General features: G+C 46.1%; 2 protein-coding genes across 7 annotated transcripts in view; one reads left to right on the top strand and one right to left on the bottom strand.

Annotated features, from left to right (window-relative positions):
* The window catches only part of commd5 (COMM domain containing 5), a 44,580-nt gene extending 23,413 nt beyond the window's left edge, over nucleotides 1-21,167 (bottom strand). The window contains exons 1-5 of one of the 6 annotated variants that reach the window (XM_078211757.1): nucleotides 19,731-21,111; nucleotides 19,227-19,564; nucleotides 12,832-12,941; nucleotides 7,553-7,713; nucleotides 6,844-6,872 (exon numbers count right to left, since the gene is read on the bottom strand). In XM_078211757.1, the coding sequence (XP_078067883.1) occupies nucleotides 6,844-6,872; nucleotides 7,553-7,713; nucleotides 12,832-12,941; nucleotides 19,227-19,279 (353 nt within the window). In that variant the 5' untranslated portion in view covers nucleotides 19,280-19,564; nucleotides 19,731-21,111. Of the gene's footprint in view, nucleotides 1-6,843; nucleotides 6,873-7,552; nucleotides 7,714-12,831; nucleotides 12,942-17,294; nucleotides 17,482-19,226; nucleotides 19,565-19,730 lie in introns of those variants that run through there. The other 5 variants (XM_078211756.1, XM_078211760.1, XM_078211759.1 and 2 more) reach the window with 5 other exon arrangements.
* Nucleotides 21,168-21,352: 185 nt separating this feature from the next.
* Nucleotides 21,353-21,940, top strand: part of fam199x (family with sequence similarity 199, X-linked) — a 24,100-nt gene continuing 23,512 nt past the window's right edge. The window contains exon 1 of the mRNA XM_078211762.1: nucleotides 21,353-21,583. The gene's annotated coding sequence lies outside the window, so the exon portion shown is untranslated. The remainder of the gene's footprint in view (nucleotides 21,584-21,940) is intronic.

Below are 21,940 nucleotides of genomic sequence, written 5' to 3' on the forward strand. Positions count from 1 at the left end.
TTTCTGCACCGTAAGGATTGTATGATTCATCCATGAAGTATTTTTGAAGTGTCGTCAATGCTGTGATGCAGGAGACACAGAAACTAGTTTGTGTAAAGGAAGGTCTCACAGATAGCAATGAGAATGAAAAGTCTGGTGTTGGTTGAAGGAGAGATATTGGCTAGCATTTTTTTTTCAATCCCCCTTAAAATCATAGACCGGCTTTCAACTACATTTTAATCCAAAACATTTTCATTGCTGTGTTCCATGTCGCACTGAATCATAGAAGAATCATAGAATCCCGACAATGCAGAAGAAAGCCATTCAGCCCATTGAGCCTGCATTGCTTATCCCAGAATTCCTCTCTCCCTTTGACCAAGCTTTTGGTTGTATCTCCTTATGTGGCTTGATTTAATGACACTCTTGTGCAGCACTCTGGGACAACTTGCCATGTTCAAGGCGATACATAAATATTAGTTGCTGTTGTTGTTGGAGGGGATAAAATTGCAGGGCTATGGTGACTAACTCTTCCAAAGAGCTGGCACTGACCAGATGGGTCAAATGGCCTTCTGTGCTGTAAGATTCAATGATTAATGAGCAAGATGTTTTTTCAAGCCCCCGAGAAATTATTTTCCTTTGCTAAGTTATAATTGCCTGCTCTCAGGAAGGGGGTGCACCATTATAAAATCTTACTCGCGACTGCAGTACAGCAAACATCTTTGGTAAGCATCATTGTCTAGCTTCTTTCAAATAAAATAATCTTCATTGTTAACCGAGGGCGACAGTACATACGGTACCCCGCTACTTCTGCCATCTGCTGTCACTCTTGGGTAGTACAAATAAGGAACTAAGAATTGAAAAATGACAGCACTATCTGATAGATTTTGTTTCACATATTTTTTCCTCTTGTTCCTTTCACCTCTTTCCTGATTTTACTGCTGATCATTCAGTCCTGACGTCATTAAACTTGTCTTTCTCTCTACAGATACTGAAAACTCTTCCCACAATTCATCGATCTGTGTTTCTATCATTTCTGCTTCATTCCAGAAAACCCAAAGCAGTGATTGTGAAAAACAAATGCAGGTTAACATTTCAAGTGGAGACTCTCTCTCTACCTGTTCCAATTAATCTTTTGGGTGCAGGCATTTTTGTCTTCCTCGATTATTTATTTATTGTCACAAGTAGGCTGACATTAACACTGCAATTAAGTTACTGTGAAAATCCCCTAGTTGTCACACTCCGGCGCCTGTTCGGGTACACTGAGGGAAATTTAGCATGGACAATGCACCTAACCTGCAAGTCTTTCAGACTGTGGGAGGAAACCGGAGCAAACCCACGCAGACACGGGGAGAACGCGCAGACCCTGCACTGAGTGTGACGTGAGCCGGTAATCGAACCTGGCGCTGTGTGAGGCAGCAGTGCTAACCACTGTGCCACCCATCTGTTTACAGATGCCAACAGCTGTTGTGAAACAGAAAATACTGAATGTTGATAAATGAAGTCATTTTATCTGGTGTCTGAGCAGCCTGTGATCACTAAAAATAACCGGTACATCTTTTAGATGCTGATGAGAGGAATAAGGATTCACAGCTTGATTGGTGAATCCTCAACATGTATGCAATTGATAAAATTAGCAACAGAATCTAAAAGAACTGGAAATGACGTGGTTTAGAAATAAAAGCTGTGATTTTTAATTTATTTATTCATGGGATGTTGGTGTCGCTGGCTAGGCCGGCATTTATTGCCCATTCTCAATTGCCCTTGTGAAGGTAGTGCTGAGCCACTGCTGCAATCTGTTGGTGCAAGTGGATTCATAATGCTGTTAGGAATGGAATTCCAGGATTTTGACCCAGTGATGGTGAAAGAATGGTGATCTATTTTCAAGTCAGGATGGTGAGTGGCTTGGAGAGGAACTTGCAGGCGGTGGTGTTCCCTTGTGTCTGCTGTCCCTTGTCCTTCCAGATGGTAGAGGTCGTGGGTTTATAAGCTGCTGTCAAAGCAGCCTTGGTGAGATGCCGCAGCACATCTTGTAGATGGTGCACACGGCTGTCACTGTGCTGTTCAGGATGTAAAGTTCATTGCTGCAGCATAATCTGAGCCGCACTTAAAAAAATCATAATATAATCAGACAAAATCAACATGCTTTTACGAAAGGAAAATTGTCTTTGGCAAATTTATTTTTTGAAGATGTCAATAGTAAGGTCAATAAGGAGGAGCCAGTAGATGTAGGACAGGTCGGTGAGCCTTACGTCAGTGGTACGGAAATTATTGGAGAGGATTCTTCGAGACAGGATTTATTCCCACTTGGAAATAAGTGGGCGTATTAGTGAGAGGCAACACGGTTTTGTGAAGGGGAGGTCGTGTCTCACGAACTTGATCGAGTTTTTCGAGGAAGTGACGAAGATGATTGATGAGGATTGGGCAGTGGATCTTGTCCACATGGACTTCAGTAAGGCCTTTGACAAGGTCCCTCATAGCAGACTGGTGCAGAAAGTGAAGTCGCATGGGATCAGAGGTGAGCTGGCAAGATGGATACAAAACTGACTCGGTCAAAGAAGACAGAGGGTAGCAGTGGAAGGGTGCGTTTCTGAATGGAAGGCTGTGACAAGTGGTGTTCCTCAAGGATCAGTGCTGGGACCTTTGCTGTTTGTAATATATATAAATGATTTGGAGGAAAATGTAACTGGTTTGATTAGTAAGTTTGCGGACGACACAAAGGTTGGTGGATTTGCGGATAGCGATGAGGACCATCAGAGGATACAGCAGGATATAGATCAGTTGGAGGCTTGGGCGGAGAGATGGCAGCTGGAGTTTAATCCGGACAAATGTGAGGTAATGCATTTTGGAAGGTCTAATACGGATAGGAAATATACAGTAAATGGCAGAACCCTTCGAAGTATTGATAGGCAAAGGGATCTGGGTATACAGATACACAAGTCACTGAAAGTGGCAATGCAGGTGGAGAAGGTAGTCAAGAAGGCATACAGCATGCTTGCCTTCATCGGCCGAGGCATTGAGTTTAAAAATTGGCAAGTCATGTTGCAGCTTTATAGAGCCTTAGTTAGGCCGCACTTGGAATATAGTGTTCAATTCTGGTCGCCACACTACCAGAAGGATGTGGAGGCTTTGGGGAGGGTATAGAAAAGATTTACCAGGATGTTGCCTAGTATGGAGGGCATTAGCTATGAGGAGAGGTTGGAGAAACTTGGTTTGCTCTTACTGGAACGATGGAGGTTGAGGGGCGACCGGATAGAAATCTACAAGATTATGAGGGGCCTGGACAGAGTGGATAGTCAGAAGCTTTTTCCCAGGGTAGAAGAGTCAATTACTAGGGGGCACAGGTTTAAAGGAGATGTACGAAGCAGATTTTTTTTTACACAGAGTAGTGGGTGCCTGGAACTCGTTGCCGGGGGAGGTAGTGGAAGCAGATACGGTAGTGACTTTTAAGGGGTATCTGGACAAATACACGAATAGGATGGGAAGGAGGGATATGGAGCCCGGAAGGGTAGGGGGTTTTAGTTCAGTTGGGCAGCATGGTCAGTGCAGGCTTGGAGGGTCGAAGGGCCTATTCCTGTGCTGTAATTTTCTTTGTTCTTTGACAGGATAAAGGTGCCACACACAAAGATTGATAGGCAGGGCAAGGGTACATGCAGTTAGGGTAACATTAGCGTGAAGAATGGATTGGTCAGGGAGCAAAGAGTGGGCATAAACAGAGCATTTTCAAATTGGCAGGTTGTTCTGTGAATAGTGGAGTGCTGCAAGGATCAGTGCTGTGGCCTCAGCTATTCACAATCTAGATTAATGAAGAGACAGAGAGTAATGTAACTAGATTTTATGAAGATACAAAGCTAGGTGGAAATATAGGCTGTGCGGACACAAAAAGGCTGTAAAGAGTTATAGGTAGGCTAAGCGTGAGTACCAAGATGGCATATCGAGTAAAATGTGGGGAAGTGACAGAATATTCACTTTGATCAAAATAATAGAAGAGCAGAGTATTTTTTAAAGTGCAGAAACTGATAAACGTTGATGGTCAGAGACACTTGGGGGGTACTTGTACAAGTTAACATTGGTGCAGCAAGCAATTAGGAAGACAAATTGCATGTTGGCCTTGTTTGGAGCACAAGAATGAGGAGGTTTTGCTACAATTGTATAGGAATTTGGTAAGATCACATCTGGAATACAGTGTGCATATTTGATCTCCATATTTAAGGAAAAATATGCTTACATTGGAGACAGTAAAACAAAGGTTCACCAGATTGATCCTTGAGATGAGAGGCTGGGTAAATTAAAATTTATTTTCATTAGTGTCACAAGTAGGCTTACATTAATGCTGCAATGAAGTTACAGTGAAAATCCCCTAGTCGCCACACTCCGGCACCTGTTCGGGTACACGGAGAGAGAATTTAGCATGGCCCATCCACCCAACCACCATGCCTTTTGGACTGTGGGAGGAAACCGGAGCACCCTGAGGAAACCCACGCAGACATGGGGAGAACATGCAGACTCCGCACAGGCAGTGACCCAAGCCAAGAATTGAACCCGTGTCCCTGGTCCCATGAGGCAACAGTGCTAACCACTGTGCTACCGTGCCACTCTATTAGGCCTATATTCTCTGGAGTTTAAAAGAAAGAGAGGTGATCTCATTGAAACGTACAAGATATGGAAGGAGCTTGACAGAGTAGACGCAGAATGTGTTTCGCTGGCTGGGGAATCTAAAACACATTGGCACAGTCTGAGGAAAAGGAGCTGATCACTTAGGACTGAGATGAGGAGAGGGTTGTGGGTGCTCCATTGTTGAATATCTTTTAGGCTGGGGATAGGCAGGTTTTTGGTCTCTCAGGGAGCTGGCAGGAGAGTGGAGTTGAAGCCCAAGATCAGCCATGATGGCAGAGCAGGCTTGACAGATGGTGTGGTCTCCTGCTCCAATTTCCTGCATTTGATAGCGAGTTAAAAAAACAGTAACATCTCGCATGTATAAAGCACCTTTAATGTAGTAAAATAACCTAAGGTACCTCATAGGAGCAATTATCATGGAATTTGACTGGGGGTGCAGCATAAGGAAACATTAGGGCAAGTGATCTAAAGCTTGGTCAAGTGTTAGGGTTTTAAGGAGTGTCTTACAAGGAGAGAGAGGTGGAGAGCTTTAGGAAGGAATTCTAGAAATTAGGGCCTCAGCATCTGAAGGTGGTGCAACAGCGCTGGTATTTTCACTGGATGAGCAATCCAGAGACCCTGGGTAATGCTCTAGGGATTAGGGCGGCACAGGGATTAGCACTGCTGCCTCACAGCGCCAGAGACCCGAGTGACTGTCTGTGTGGAGTTTGCACGTTCTCCCTGTGTCTGCATAGATTTCCTCCGGGCGCTCCATTTTCCTCCCACAGTCCAAAGATGTGCAGGTTAGGTTGATTGGCCATGCTAAATTGCTCCATAGTGTCATGTGGACTAGCAGGGTAAATACTTGGGTTTAGGGGGATAGGGCCTGGGTGGATTGTGGTCAGTGCAGACTTGATGGGCCGAATAGCCTCCTTCTGTACTGTAGCGATTCTATGATACTATGACTGGAGTTCAAATCCTATCATGACAGTTGGTGAAATTTGAAAAAATCTGGAATTTTAAAAGTCTCATGACCATTGTCGTAAAAACCCACCTGGTTCGCTGATGTCCACTGGGGAAGGAAATCTGCCGTACTTACCTTGTCTGGCCTACATGTGACTCCAGAGCCACAGTAATGTGGTTGATTCAGAAATGACCACTCAGTTCAAGGGCAGTCAATCAGGAATGGGCAATAAATGCTGGCCCAGCCACTGACACCCACATCCAATGAATTAAAAAATATATCAGGGACGTTCAAATGTTGCTATATGCAGACTGGGCCAACTTATTTTCTCATGTGGCAATGCATTGCAGTGAACCCAAACACAGAACTCACATTCAGAACCCCCATCTTTCACTGCAGCAAAAGTAGTGAACATTTCCAAAAGACTCAAAACAGGCTGAACAAGTCTTTTACTTTCTTGTGTGAGGATACTGTGCTTTAAAGAAATGTACTTCTACCACATTTCTCACGAAGGGTATGTTTGCAATTCAGCTGTGTTTACACGGAGCCGATTTGTCTGCACCAGACAGCTCCATGTTGAGAATGCAGGAGAATAACTGATTTTAGCTAATATGGTGTTTGTTTTAATCTGAGTTAATGCATTTTTGTTTATTTTCCTCCCTGGGGCTTCAGAGTAGGGTTTTGATTAGGTTGATTAACAAGAGACAGAGTAATTTGCTAATGGGAGGAGTTAAGCTTACAGGGAAAGAGTTAGTTTCTGCTTGGTTCTGAAAGAAGCAAGAGATGTCTCTCACACTCGCTCTCTCTCACTGGAGTCTGCTATTTGGGATTGCTAGCAGAAATAGGTCTCTTTCTCCAGAGGTGTTCTGGAGGCTTAAGGACCAGAGCCCACGTACCAGCACATAAGCCTTTGTTGTTTGCTAACTGATTTTGAGGAGCCTATGAGGAATATTGCTCAAATTGGAACTAAGAGATAGATTAGCAGTTAAGAATTGTATCTTGTCATGGTAAGTATTTCAATTGGTACAAGTTAAGCTAATTCATTTGTTATTAAATAAAGTTTGTTTCAATAAAAGCTTCCTAGTGGGTCAATAGAATCACACCTGGAGTGAAACACCTTATCCTCACACTAATGCCGAAATAAAGAAATACTGGTGTGATCGAGTCGAGCTTCATAAACTTTGAGGTTTCTGCTCTGGTCCCTAACACTTGGGATTTGCAGTTCCTAGCGATAGGACCAAATAAACTCAATAAAGGAATGTAAAAAAAATACTTTTCATCAATTAATTTCACCTTAAATATATTACCTGAGGTCCCTTAGATCACTCTTAAAAACCTGAAAACAATCAAATCAAAATTATGATTAGAAAATAAGCTCTTCAGTTTATATCAGATCAACAACACTTAGAGAGGAATGCTGCAAACACACGGAGAAGTGGCACATCCTAAAACTGGGTAACCAAAATCTGACACCTTGGTACCGAGACCATGCCGGATTTCAGACACTTGGGTTGGGTGGGGTCATGGGTCATTTGGTTTGACTCAGAGCCCGGGAGCTGGGCAAACACGTCACTGTAAGCAAAGTGACAACTCTGATTGCTAATCCAGTCCATTGCCACTGAGCACGAGTGCCGAGACCAACTGTCCCGGTATTTGGACTACAAGTCCAAATTTTATTCAATCGAGCAGAGTCAGGAAATTGATCATTATCCAATGGAATATTTTCAAAAATGTCAGGTTTTCAGACAGCCAGATTTTTGAACATGTACTGATAGCCGTGAGTGTTTTCATCAAATTTACAGTTCATTTAGTCTGAATTTTTTTCATTCAATGATAAGATTAACCTGAAGAACCTCACCACCTTTCAACGCGCATGTTGCAATTACAGTGGAATGTTCCTATTACTGTCACTGGTTTCATATTTTTGGTTACCATTAACGAGCTCCCATATATGCATAAATCACAGCCACGTGCAGGACTGGATTTATCCACGACAACAGTGTAAGCTCCACTCACCTCTTGCTTGAGGGACGTCTGTGGCAGACGCAGAGCTTCGCTGAGTAGCGTGTACATGCCTGCCAGGATATGACTTAGCTGTTCCTCGGATAGGCTCTCTGTCTCAGCGATGCTCCTCACAGCCTCTCTGGAATCTTTTCCTTCGAGCGAATTAATGACCGCTATGGGAGACAACCATGCTTACCAACGACAGCATCATTTTCATTCAGAAAATTGGCTATTGCTAGAAGGCGTTGGCTGCACACCTTAATTTGCTTAACATTTTAAAAGGTCCTCGTACCAATTGTTTCCTGTTAACATCGTGATGTGCGGACTACACAAATGGCCCCGCTTAGGCTCAGAAAGAATTTTTAATTGCGACAATGCCTTTAAATTTACAAGATTATGAAGGGCACGGACAGAGTGGATAGTCAGAAGCTTTTTCCCAGGGTGGATGAGTCAATTACTAGGGGGCACAGGTTTAAGTTGCGAGGGGCAAGGTTTAAAGGAGATGTATGATGCATGTTTTTTATACAGAGAGTGGTGGGTGTCTGGAACTCGCTGCCGAGGGAGGTAGTGGAAGCAGATACAATAGTGACTTTTAAGGGGCGTCTTGACAAATACATGAATAGGATGGGAATAGAGGGATATGGTCCCTGGAAGGGTAGGGGATTTTAGTTCAGTCAGGCAGCATGGTCAGTGCAGGCTTGGAGGACCGAAGGGCCTGTTCTTGTGCTGTAATTTTCTTTGTTCCAATACATTCCAGAAAGTTAATTTTAAAGAAAAACAGAATCAACATAAAAGCAAAATACTGCAGGTGCTGGAATCGGAAACAAAAACAGAAAATGCTGGAAAATCCCAGCAGGTCTGACAGCAACTGTGGAGAGAGAGTAGAGCGAACGTTTCGAGCACAGTCAGAGCAGCTCTGATGAAGGGTCATCCAGACTCGAAACGTTGGTTCTATTCTCTCGCCACAGATGCTGTCAGACCTGCTGAGATTTTCCAGCATTTTCTGTAAAACAAAATCAAAGCTGAATAAGGTCACCCATGGTGTGAAAACAGTAAGAAACTGAGAGGAAGTGACTACCATGGAGAGGAACAAGAGTTTAAGGAGTCCATGGTTTTGAGGTTCTGGAATGACACGAGAAGGAAGAGGTGTAATTTAGGGTGGGGGGAATGGTGTTGTAGTGGTAATGTCACTGGGCTAGTAATCTGGAGACCTAGCTAATGATCAGGGCACATAATAAATCTGGAATATAAAGCTCGTCTCAGTGTAACTTAACAGACGAACATAACTGAAGAACTAGGAGCAGGAGTAGGCAAAATAGCCCCTCCAGCCTCAACTCCACTTTCCTCCCCTTTCACCACAGCCCTTATGTTGGGTCCATTCATCCATTTGAAGAGAGAGGGGACAACACTAGGTACGAGTTTTAAAATGGGTTTCTTTTATTGAAAAAAAACTTTAAAACATGACAGGAGCAGTAAAAAGCGAATTTGGGGACTGGCTTTTAGCCAGGCCCTGTACTGTACTTAAACACACTGAACTGAAACACTAAAATCCAAACTATATTTCAACCCTTATCTCGTGCTTGGAAGTGTCCTTCACAAGCTGTCTTCGTCTAGAAAAACAATCCTGGCAGCTGCTGTTATGGGACTTGTTTGCCTGCATTCTGTACCCTTCAGGAATGCAGTTGATTTCCAGCTAACCTTTAGCCTTCTGATTCTACATGTAGTCAAGTTAGCAGTCAATATTCCAGCTTAGCAGAGTTAATTAACCCCTACAGTCTATCATTCAACTGCAGTTGTGCACAGGCAGAAATATCTTAAAATGAAGTCTGCATAGACTGAAGCAAACAGGGCTATGCATACACTGGATCTCTCACCTTACTAATTAAAAATCTGATTTTGTAGTAAAAACCCATCTGATTCCCTTCTGGGAAGGAAATCTGCCATCCTTACCTGGTCTGGTCTAAAGTGACTCCAGACCCATAGCAATGTGGTTGACTCTCAACTGTCCTCGGAAATGGCCTCGCCAACCACTCAGATTAAGAGCAATTAGGGATGGGCAATAAATGCTGACCCAGACAGCAATGCCCACACCTGAGAACTTGTAAAAAATGAACCTTGGTCCCAAAACAATAATAGTGGAGAAAGAGATTAAACATAGAAACTAGCAGCAGGAGTAGGCCATTTGGCCCTTCGAGATTGCTTCACCATTCATTTTGATCATGGCTGATCATCGAATTCAATATCTTGATCCCCCTTCCTCCCATATCCCTTGACCCTTTAGCCCCAAGAGCTATATCTAATTTGTTCTTGAAATCAGACAACGTTTTGGCCTCAACTACATTCTGTGGGAGTGAATTCCACACATTCACCACTCTCTGGGTGAAGAAATTTCTCCTCAGCTCAGTTTTAAAAGGTTTACCCCTTATCCTTGATCTATGACCCTTAGTTCTGGACTCCCCCACCATTGGGAATATTCTTTCTGAATCTACCCTGGCTAATCCTGTTAGAATTTTATAAATTTCTATGAGATCCCTCTCACCCTTCTGAACTCCAGTGAATATACTCCTAACCAATTCAGTCTCTCCTCATATGACAGATCTGTCATCTGAGGAATCAGCCTGGTAAACCTTCGCTGTACTCCCTCTACAGCAAGAACATCGTTCCTCAGATAAGGACACGAAAACGGCACACAATACTGGAGTTGTACTCCAGGTGTGGCCTCACCAACGCCTGATATGCCATCAAGCACAAAGAGGAGGGAGGATTCAGAAGAATAGTAATGAGGACAACATGGATGGCATGGTGGCACAGTGCTTAGCACTGCTGCCTCACGACGCCAGGGATCCAGGTTCGATTCCCAGCTTGGGTCACTGTGTGGAGTTTGCACATTCTCCCCGTATCTATGTGGGTTTCCTCCGGGTGCTCCGGTTTCCTCCCACAGTCTAAAGATGTGCAGGTTAGGTGGATTGGCCATGCTAAATCGCCCCTTAGTGTTAAGAGGGGGGGGGGGGGACTACCTAGGGTAAAATGCATGAGGATAGGGCCTGGGTGGGATTGTGGTCGGTGTAGACTCGATGGCCTCCTTTTGCACTGTAGGATTCTATGATTCTATGAACATAGAGGCAGCTGCATTGGAGAGGGGCTGGACAAACCTTTCCCGTAACACACAGTGTGCCAAGTTATTCTTAGGGGTGGATGAGCTTGGGACATTATAAAAAGAGAAAGGATTTTATCTATTTAGCACCTTCCACATCCTCTGGATGTCCCAAAAAGCTTTATATCTGCAGCACTGAGATCAATAATCTGTTTAGGTGACAAAAGCAAGTGGCAGCATCTGCAGAGAAAGAAAGAGATAATGAGTGGGGATTTTCCCTTTAAAAAGGGATCTTTCAAGAGCCTACGTTGTTGGCACCTGCCCCATGTCCGCCAGTATGACATCAGGTGACCCGCCCCTTCACTTCTTTCTTTCAAGTGTTAAAAGGCCAGCAGGACAGCTGGCAGCCTACATTCCACTGTTCCCACCCGAACTGACACATTAAAAATAATGGGAAAATTCCGCCCAATGTTTCAGGTTGGTGACCTTTTATCAGAACTGGAGGATGTTATAGAGATCCAGAGGCTGCCTGACCGGCTTTATGCTTTCCAACATGCTTTATTTTCATTTCACATTTCCAGCATACTGCTTTCATTGCTCTGCATGTTGTTGTTTGAAAAATAGACGCTGGGGATAACTCTCCTGCTTGTCTGTGAAGTAGTGCTGCGGGATCTTTTATGTCAACCCGAGGAGAGAGATGGGACCTCGGTTTGTCGTCCATTTCAAAAGGTGACACCTCTAATGGAACAGCTAGCTCCTGCTTAAAAACTGAAAGTGTCAGCCTGGATTCAGAGATTAAAGCTGTTGGGAGGGAAATCGATATCTGACATTAGCCAGCATCAAGAGCAGCAGGAAAACTGCTCTAACTCCTGGGAGAGAGCTGTGCAAGCATTGGATTCCAGAGACAGAGCGGCGACTCTGTCACTATGGATTCTGGATAAAGACCCGCTACCACCTTGCGCTGAACCCCCAGCCATGCCCCAGCCCCACCCCCCCCTCCACCACAGTCTTGCCCCTGCCCCCCCACCCCCAAACAGCCTCGCCCCCCCAGCTATGCCCTTGGCTCCCCCACAGTCTCACCCCTACCCACCCCCCCAAACAGCCTCGCCCCCGAGCCCCCCCCCTGCCCCAGCCACGCCCCCACAGCCTCGCCCCTGGCTCCCCCCCCCACAGCCTTGTCCCTGCCCCCCCCCACAGCCTTGTCCCTGCCCCCCCCACAGCCTTGTCCCTGCCCCCCCCACAGCTTGTCCCTGCCCCCCCCACAGCCTTGTCCCTGCCCCCCCCACAGCCTTGTCCCTGCCCCCCCCCCCCCCACAGCTTCGCCCCTGCCCCCCCCCCACCCAACAGCCTCACCCCTGGGCAACCCCCCGCACCCAGCCTCGTCCCTGCCGCCGCCCCCCCACAGCCACACCCCTGGGCACCCCCCCCCCTCACCAGCCTCGCCCCTGTCCGTCCCCCCCCCCCCCCCCCCCCCAACAGCCTCACCCCTGGGCACCCCCCCACCCACCCTCGCCCCTGCCCCCTCCCCCCACAGCCTCACCCCCGACCTCCCCCCCACAACAGCCTCGACCCTGACCTCTTCCCCCCTCCCACCCCCACAGCCGAGTTCAAGGGCAGAAAGGAAGACAGCTGCAAGAGGAAATCATCAGCAATTCCAATTCAGTGGAAGTTCCAGGTACCGCCACTTGCTAACAGGGTCTGTCCCGTGTCAAGTTGTAAAAATGTTCAGTACATTGAGGGCTGTTTGTCGTTTGCAAATCTCCATGGATTCAGACTGTCCTTTTCTAGATGTGCCTGTTGAGGTTTTTTTTGATGTGGAGATGCCGGCGTTGGACTCGGGTAAACACAGTAAGAAGTCTCACAACACCAGGTTAAAGTCCAACAGGTTTATTTGTAGCAAACGCCACTAGCTTTCAGAACTGGCTGTTCCTTCGTCAGAACTCCCACCCACCTGACGAAGGAGCAGCCAGTTCCGAAAGCTAGTGGCGTTTGCTACAAATAAACCTGTTGGACTTTAACCTGGTGTTGTGAGACTTCTTACGAGGTTTTTTCTTTGCAAGATGTCTGGCTTTTAAGAGTATCTGTCTGTACAGGTTTCACTGCATAGATTTTGGACATAAATGCAAGAAATATATCATGACATCCAGTTTTTATTTTCGAAGAATTACTAGCCCAAGTGATAAATATTAACACTCACCTTTGAGTATTTTTCGAAAGGTTTCTTTATCTAAATCTTTCAGCTGTTTTACCATCAAGTCAACTTCCATTGGTGTTCTGGCTCCAAGGTAACAACTTCTATGCGACATGCTAAGGCAAATAAGGCAACTGAATTAGAACACTTCCCACAAATAAATTAGCAAGAATAGAATAGGAACTGGAGGCCATTCAGCCCCTCCAGTCTAGTCATGCTATTGTATAGAAGGCTGATCTGTATCTCAATTCCATCTCCCTACCTTGGCTCTATAGCTCTTATATCTTTACCGAACTACAATTCACCAATCTGAGTTTAGAATTTTCCATTGAAAGCCATTCCCAACACCCATTTTTGGAGAAACGAATGCACATTTCCACTACCCCTCGAGCAGGATTTTCCAGCCCTTCCTGCCAGTGGATCTTCCACTCCCGCTGAAGGTGACTACTCCCGCATGGCGCGTTCCCCAGTGGTGGGGTAGGTAAGCCATACAAAACGCCGTAGACTTCAGCAGGACTGGAAGATCCCAACAGCACCAATGGCGAGTCACCGCCGCTAGAAAACACACCATGGGGAGTGGGGGGACTGGGGCAGGGGACAGGTCTGGAAAATCCCAGCGCTTGCGTGCAGAACAGCTTCTTCATATCGCCCCTGACCGGCCTGCCTCCAATGTTATTATGCCCTCTTCTCCTGAATTTCCCACATCAAAGAAAATAACTTCTCTCTATCTACCCTATCAACACCTTTGACCATCTTAAACACATCAACTAAACTACCTTTTAATCCTCTATACACAAGGGGATACATGCCTACACTATGAAACCTCTCCATCATTTATCCTTTTTACCTTTGCCCTCACTCTTGTACATTCTAATGGGTCTTCCAATCCAGCCCATTCCATTTGCTTCAAGTTTTCTGTTGTAAATCTGATCCAAGAAATGTTATATTATATCATTTATATCTGTCTACACTTCCTGCTGCCTCGGCAAAGCAGCCAGCATCATTAAGGGCCCCACGCACAACGGACATACTCTCTTCCACCTTCTTCCATCAGGTAAAAGATACAAAAGTCTGAGGTCATGTACCAACCAACTCAAGAAAAGCTTCTTCCCTGCTGCTGTCAGACTTTTGAATGGACTTACCTTGCACTAAGTTGACCTTTCTCTGCACCCTAGCTATGACTGTAACACGATATTCCACACTCTCTCCCTTCCTTCTTGATGAACTGTATGCTTTGTCAGCATAACGTGCAAGAAACAATACTTTTCACTGTACGCTAATACATGTGGCAATAATAAATCAAATCAAAGACATTGCTGGTTGACCAGCATTTATTGCCCATCTCTCGTGAAATTAAATTGAACCATCCAGTGTTCATTACAATGGTTCGAACAGTTAACTTGAAGGCGTGATCTGCAAGGTATAGGGCAGGTTCACCTTGCCATTCCCAAAGAGATCTATGACTTTTACAATTGCTGAAAGCCTCAGTTAATTCTACCTCCACCACACTTTCCGGAAGCACATTGATTGGCTAAATTGACCCAAGTGTCAGGGGGATTAGCAGTGTAAATGTGTGGTTACGGGAATAGGGCCTGGGTGGGTTTGTGGTCAGTGCAGACTCGATGGGCTGAATGGCCTCCTTCTGTACTGTGGGGATTCTATCCCAGGTCCTAACTACTGTGTGGAAAAAGCTTCTAATGTTGCACTAATTCTTTTGGAAATTACTTTACATCTTTGCACTCTGGCTCTTGATCCTTCCACCAATTAGATTTTTTTGTCCATGTTCACAATGTCCAAAATCCTCATGATTTTGAATTCCTCAATCAAATCTCTCCAGCTTCTCTGCTCCAAGGAGAACCGTCCAAACTTCTCGACTCTATCTCAGAAAGTACAATTCCTCATCACTGGAGCTGTTCTCGTGAATCTTTTCTGTACTCTCTCTAATGCCTTCCTAAAGTGTGGCACCCAGCTCTAAGACTAGCCGAGACCAAACCAGTGTGTTATACAGCTTTACTGTACTACCTTGCTTCTGCGCTCTGTGCACCTACTAATAAAGCCAAGGATGATGAATGCTCCCTCAACCTGTCCTACCACCACTGATGATTTATGCACATATACACTGGCTCCCTCTGTTCCTGCACCCCTTTTGGAATTGTACCCTTCATTTGTCTGTGTTTTTCCCTACGAAAGTGAATCACTTCACACTTCTTGGCATTCAATTTCATCAGCCACCTGTGCCCCTATCCCACCAGCCTGTCTAATGTCTTTCTCAAGTTCTACATCTCCTCCTCATTGTGCAAATCTTAGAAGAATTTTGAACTATCTACAAATTTGGAAACTATGCCCTGTACAGCACCAAGGTCCCCCAACACTGACACTATAGTTAAGAAAGGCCACCAACGCCTCTACTTTCTCAGAAGACTAAGAAAATTTGGCATTTCCGTTACGACTCTCACCAACTTTTACAGATGCACCATAGAAAGCATTCTTTCTGGTTGTATCACAGCTTGGTATGGCTCCTGCTCTGCCCAAGACTGCAAGAAACTACAAACGGTCGTGAATATAGCCCAATCCATTACGCAAACCAACCTGCCATCCACTGACTCTGTCTACACTTCCTGCTGCCTCCGCAAAGCAGCCAGCATAATTAAGGACCCCACGCATACTCTCTTCCATCAGGAAAAAAAACACAACATTCTGAAATCACGTACCAACCAATTCAAGAACAGCGTCTTCCCTGCTGCCATCAGACTTTTGAATCGACCTTGCATTAAGTTGATCTTTCTCTACACCCTAGCTATGACTGTAACACTACATTCTGCACTCTCTCCTTTCCTTCCCTATGAACGGTATGCTTTGTCTGTATAGCACGCAAGAAACAATATTTTTCACTTATACTAATACACGTGACAATAATAAATCAAATCAAAAATGTCTATGTCACACCAGGAAGATCAGGGACCCTGCCACCAACCACTGGGGAACTCCATTCCAAACCTTCCTGCAGCTCTAAAGCAAGAGATAATCACTCCTGTTTCCTGTAACTCAGCCAATTTCATATTCACGTCACGCCTGCCCCTTTTACTCCAAGAGCTCGAGCTTTGCTCACCAGTCTGTTGTGCTACACTTTATCAAATGCTTTCTGGAAGTCAATGCACACCAGATCCACAGCAATGTGGTTAACATTTAACTGCCCTCTAAAGTGGCCTAGGAAAGTCACTGAGCTCTGTTCAGGAAGGCAGCTTACCACCACCTTCAAGAGCAATTAGGGATGGACAGTAAATACAGATCTTGTCAGCTTCACTCATGAATAAAACAACAGTGTAACAGCTCCAAATGCCTGCATCAAAAGTATCTTGAATTGAGTCTGCCATTACCACTCCTAACCTCTTATGGCGAAGAAACTCCATCGACATTACACCTCCAAAAGAATGATCATTATGAGTTGATTATTGGACGTCTGACTATTTCAGACCTCACCTGTCAGTGTCTCAGAATTCCTCATGAGCAGAATGATGAAGGCAGCACGGTGGTTAGCACTGCTGCCTCTCAGCGCCAGGGACCCAGGTTCGATACCCGGCTTGGATCACTGGCCATGTGGAGTTTGTACACTCTCCCTATGGCTGCGTGGGTTTCCTCCGGGTGCTCCAGTTTCCTCCCACAGTCCAAAGATGCGCAGGTTAGGTGGATTGGCCATGCCAAATTGCCCCTTAGTGTCAGAAGGACTAGCTAGGGTAAAGCATGGGTTATGGGGATAGGGCCTGGGTGGGATTGTGGTCGGTGCAGATTCGATGGGCTGAATGGCCTTCTTCTGCACTGTAGGTTTCTATGATTGACAGAACTGAGAACACCACAAGTAAGTGCCTCATCACCAGTCTCTCTACCACAGCATGCACACAAGCTACACAACAATGGACCCAACATTGAGAGAGTTTCAGCAACAGCTGCTTGGTTCTCTGCAACACTATCAGGATGGACAAAGAACACCAGGCTCTGGGCAATCTCTCAAAACAACTTCAATAGTTTAAGATGGTGATTAGATGGCACTCCAACTTTGGGTAAGTCAGGCAACAGTGTCACCTGATGAAAGGTCACAACCAAACATTGCTATTATTAGGTCATCACAAATACCTCAGGACACCCCAAAGAACTTTACAGCCAATGAATTGAAAGAGACAGCACTGGACCAAATTAGAGTTCCAGGCTAGCCACACGAACACCCACCGCTTATGGCAAGGTCTACACGACATTACAGGCGACAAAGTTAAGGTGTGTAGAATTGTCAGCAACAATGCACATCTCCCCAACGAACTCAATGCATTCTATATCCATTTTGAGCAAGAGGTCGGTTAGAGGTCCCCCCGCCCTAGAATCCTCGGTCGAACCAGAATCCGAGGTCATCATCCCAGATGCCAGGTCAACCTTTTTGAAATTTAACCCCTGGAAAGCGACTGGCCCGGATTGGGCACCTGGGTGAGCACTCAGATCCTGCGCGGACCAGCTGGCCAGGGGTATTCGCAGACATCTTTAACTTCTCCTTACTCCAATCTGAGGTCCCTACCTGCTTCAAGAAGACGACCATCATCCCTGTAACAAAGAAAAGCCAGGCAACATGTCTTAATGACTATCGTCTGGTGACTGACATCCATCATCATGAAGTGCTTCGATAGGTTAGTCATGGCTCGCATCAACTCCGGTCTCCCAGATTGCTTGGATCCACTACAGGTTGCCTATTGCCGCAACAGGCCCATAACAGACACCAGCTCCCTGGCACTACATTCAACTCTGGAACACCTAGATAACAAAGACACCTATGTCAGCTCCTATTTATTGACTACAGCTCAGTGTCCAACAACATTATCCTAACAAAACTAATCTCCAAACTCCATGGCCTGGGCCTCAGCTTCTCCCTCTGCAACTGGATCCTAGACTTCCTAAACCGCAGAAGGCAACAACACCTCCGCAAAGTTGTATTCTCAGCCCCTTACTATACTCCTTATACACCCATGACCGCGTGGCTAAATTTCACTCCAACTCCATTTTTAAGTTTGCTAATGACGCCACTGGAATAGGACGGATCTCAAACAATGACCAGAGTACAGGAAAGAGATAGAGAATCTGGTGAGCTGGCGCAACGACAACAATCTCTCCCTCAATGTCAGTAAAATGAAGGAGATTGTCATCGACTTCAGGAAGCGTAGGGGAGCACATGCCCCTGTCTACATCAACGGGGACGAAGTGGAAATGTTTGAGAGCTTAGAATTTCTAGGTTTCCAGATCGCCAACAACCTGTCCTGGTCTCTCCATGCTGACTCTACAGTTAAGAAAGCACACCAACACCACTGCTTTCTCAGGAGGCTAAGGAAATTCAGCATGTCGGCAAGGACGCCCTCCAATTTTTACAGATGCGCCATAGAAAGCATCCTTTTTTGGATGTGTCACAGCTTAGTATGGCTCCTGCTCTGCCCAAGACCGCAATAAATGACAAAGGGTTATGAACATAGTCCAGTCCATCACAAACCAGCCTCCCATAAGTTGGCTCCGTCCATACTTCCTGCTGCCTCAGAAAAGCAGCCAGCGTAATCAAGCACCCCTCCCTCGCACCCTGGACATTCTCTCTTCCACTGGGAAAAAGACACAAAAGTCTGAGATCACGAATCAACCGACTCAAGAACAGCTTCTTCCCTGCTGCCATCAGAATTTTAAATGGACCGACCATGTAATCTGATCTTTCGCTTACACCCTCGCTATGACTGTAACACTATATTCTGCACCCTCTCCTTTCCTTCTCCTCAATGTACTCTATGAATAGTATGCCTGCGTAGCTCGCCAGAAACAATACTTTTCATTGACTCCCAATACATGTAACAATAATAATAAATCAAATCACAATAGTTCTGAAATATCGTTAAAGTTTTAAAGTAGGTAACACAGTAGACTATTAGCACATTGCAAGTTGTCACAAACTGCACTGCAATGAAGACTAGATCATTTTATCCCTCAATCAACATCAAAAATATTGAGCAGCACACCAGGGATAACCTGCCTGATCTTCAAAATAGTGCCCAAGGACTCACCTCTGGCAGTGCAACCCTCCCTCAGTACTGGATTTCCAATCTTAATTTTTCCACTCACGCTCAAAAGTGGGATTTGAAGCAACTGAATCAGCGGGAAGAGTGTTACAGGCGGCCTTCAAACAACCGCACAACCTCAAACAGACCATTGTCCGCAGCAAACTACCCAGCCTTCAGGAGAACAGTGACCACGACACCACACAACCCTGCCACAGCAACCTCTGCAAGACGTGCCGGATCATCGACACGGATGCCATCATCTCACGTGAGAACACCATCCACCAGGTACACGGTACATACTCTTGCAACTCGGCCAACATTCTCTACCTGATACGCTGCAGGAAAGGATGTCCCGAGGCATGGTACATTGGGGAGACCATGCAGACGCTACGACAACGGATGAATGAACACCGCTCGACAATCACCAGGCAAGACTGTTCTCTTCCTGTTGGGGCGCACTTCAGCGGTCACGGGCATTCGGCCTCTGATATTCGGGTAAGCGTTCTCCAAGGCGGCCTTCACCACACACGACGGCGCAGAGCAGAAACTGATAGTCAAGTTCCACACACATGAGGACGGCCTCAACCAGGATATTGGGTTCATGTCACACTATCTGTAATCCCCACAGCTTGCCTGGACCTGCAGAGTCTCACTGGCTGTCCTGTCTGGAGACAATACACATCTCTTTAACCTGTCTTAATGCTCTTTCCACTCACATTGTTTGTATCTTAAAAACTTGATTAGCTGTAAGTATTCGCATTCCAACCATTATTCATGTAAATTGAGTTTGTGTCTTTATATGCCCTGTTTGTGGACAGAATTCCCACTCACCTGAAAAAGGGGCTTAAGGCTCCGAAAGCTTGTGGCTTTTGCTACCAAATAAACCTGCTGGACTTTAACCTGGTGTTGTTAAACTTCTTACTGTGTTTACCCCAGTCCAACGCCGGCATCTCCACATCATGACCTCACAGTGCCAGAGACCTGGGTTCAATTCCGGCCTTGGGCAACCATCTGTTTGGAGTTTGCATGATCTCCCCGTGTCTGCGTGTTTCCTCCAGGTGCTCCGGTTTCCTCCCATACTCCAAAGATGTGCGAATTGGGTGGGTTGGTTATGCTAAATTGCCCTTAGTGTTAGGGGGATTAGCAGGGTAAATATATGGGGCTACGGGGATAGGGCCTGGGTGGGGTTGCAGTCAAAAAACAAGTACAGCACAGGAACAGGCCCTTCAGCCCTCCAACCCAGTGCCGATTATGATGCCCTAACTGAAATACAAAGAAAAACCTCTGCCCTTCTTCAGACCGCATCCCTCTATTCCCTTCCTATTCATGCCCCCATCCAGATGCCTCTTAAATGTTGCTAATGTGCCTGCTTCCACCACCTCCACTGGCAGCGCGTTTCAGGCACCCACCACATTCTATAACGATAAAATCTCTCTTAAACTTTCCCCCTCTCACCTTGAACCTGCGTCCCCTTGTAATTGACACTTCTCCCCTGGGGAAAAAGTCTCTGACTATCCACCCTGCCTATGCCTCTCATAATTTTGTAGATCGCGATTAGGTCTCCCTTCAGTCTCCATCTTGCCGGTGAAAACAATCCTAGTTTATTCAATAAAGGCGAAAGCAAAATACTGCGGTTGCTGGAATCTGAAACAAAAACAGAAAATGCTGGAAAATCTCAGCAGGTCTGACAGCATCTGTGAGGAGAGAGAATAGAGCCAACGTTTCGAGTCTGGATGACCCTTTTGTCAGAGCTTGAAAGCTCACCCTGGTTCGAAACGTTGGCTCCACTCTCTCCCCACAGATGCTGTCAGACCTGCTGAGATTTTCCAGCATTTTCTGTTTGTGTCCGAGTTTACTCAACCTCTCCCCATAACCAACACACTCGAGACCAGGCACCATCCTGCTGAAAACCTTCTTCCCACTCTCTCCAAAGCGTCCACATCCTTCTGGTAGTGTGGTTGGGACAGGCTGGATGGGCTGAATGGCCTCTTCCTGCACTGTGGGGATTCTATTCTATTACAAACTGAGCCCCAGGTTCAAACTGCTCTTGCTAAAGGACCAGAACCACTATTCTCAACGTTAACCCTGCAGCAGGCAGACACACACAGGCCACTTCTCTGGGCACGGTGATCCCAGGGGGGGATGAGAGACAAAACCAACCTCAGCCCCAAGCCAGACACTCAACTTACTCAGCTCGCCCTCACCACCCACTGACTTCACATCCGCCCCGCTCGCTACCTCACATCCGCTCCCCAGCCCCTCATCATTGACGAACCTTCCGCCCCGCCGATGACCTCACATCCGCTCCCCAGCCCCTCACTCATTGACAGAACGTCCGCCCCGCGGATGACTTCATATCCGTTCCTCAGCCCGCCCCCCCTCCCCAATCGACAAACTGATGTCACATCCGATCCGCGCGTTACCTCACATCCGTTCCTTGCCCAGCCAAAGACGTCACATCCGCTCAATAACACCTGGTGGGAGATGTTTATTGAGGTCTCAGAGATGGTTTTGATTATTAATTGCTGATATTGCGCTAATGATTGTTTCAGAGCTGTTGTCATGTTTGAATTGACGATTATTCCCGCATTGAGGGTTTCTCTGCTGCCCCGAGAGAGCGGAAGTGAGGGAGGCGGAAGTGACGTAACGAGAACGCTGGCTGGAGAGAAACAGAGTGGAAACTGGTGAGAAAATCGAGAGAAAGAGAGAGAGGATAGAGGGAGAGAGAGAGAGAGAGGATAGAGGGAGAGAGAGAGAGAGGATAGAGGGAGAGAGAGAGAGAGGATAGAAAGAGAGAGGACAGAGAGAGAGGGGAGAGAGATGATGGAGGATAGAGAGGGGAGAGAGATGATAGAGGATAGAGAGAGGGGAGAGAGATGATGGAGGATAGAGAGAGGGTGGGGAGAGAGATGATGGAGGATAGAGAGAGAGAGAGGGCAGAGAGATGATAGAGGATAGAGAGAGAGAGAGGGCAGAGAGATGATAGAGGATAGAGAGAGAGAGAGAGAGGGGAGAGAGATGATGGAGGATAGAGAGAGAGA

The sequence above is a fragment of the Mustelus asterias genome, chromosome 4, assembly GCF_964213995.1.
Source record: "Mustelus asterias chromosome 4, sMusAst1.hap1.1, whole genome shotgun sequence".
NCBI lineage: Eukaryota > Metazoa > Chordata > Chondrichthyes > Carcharhiniformes > Triakidae > Mustelus > Mustelus asterias.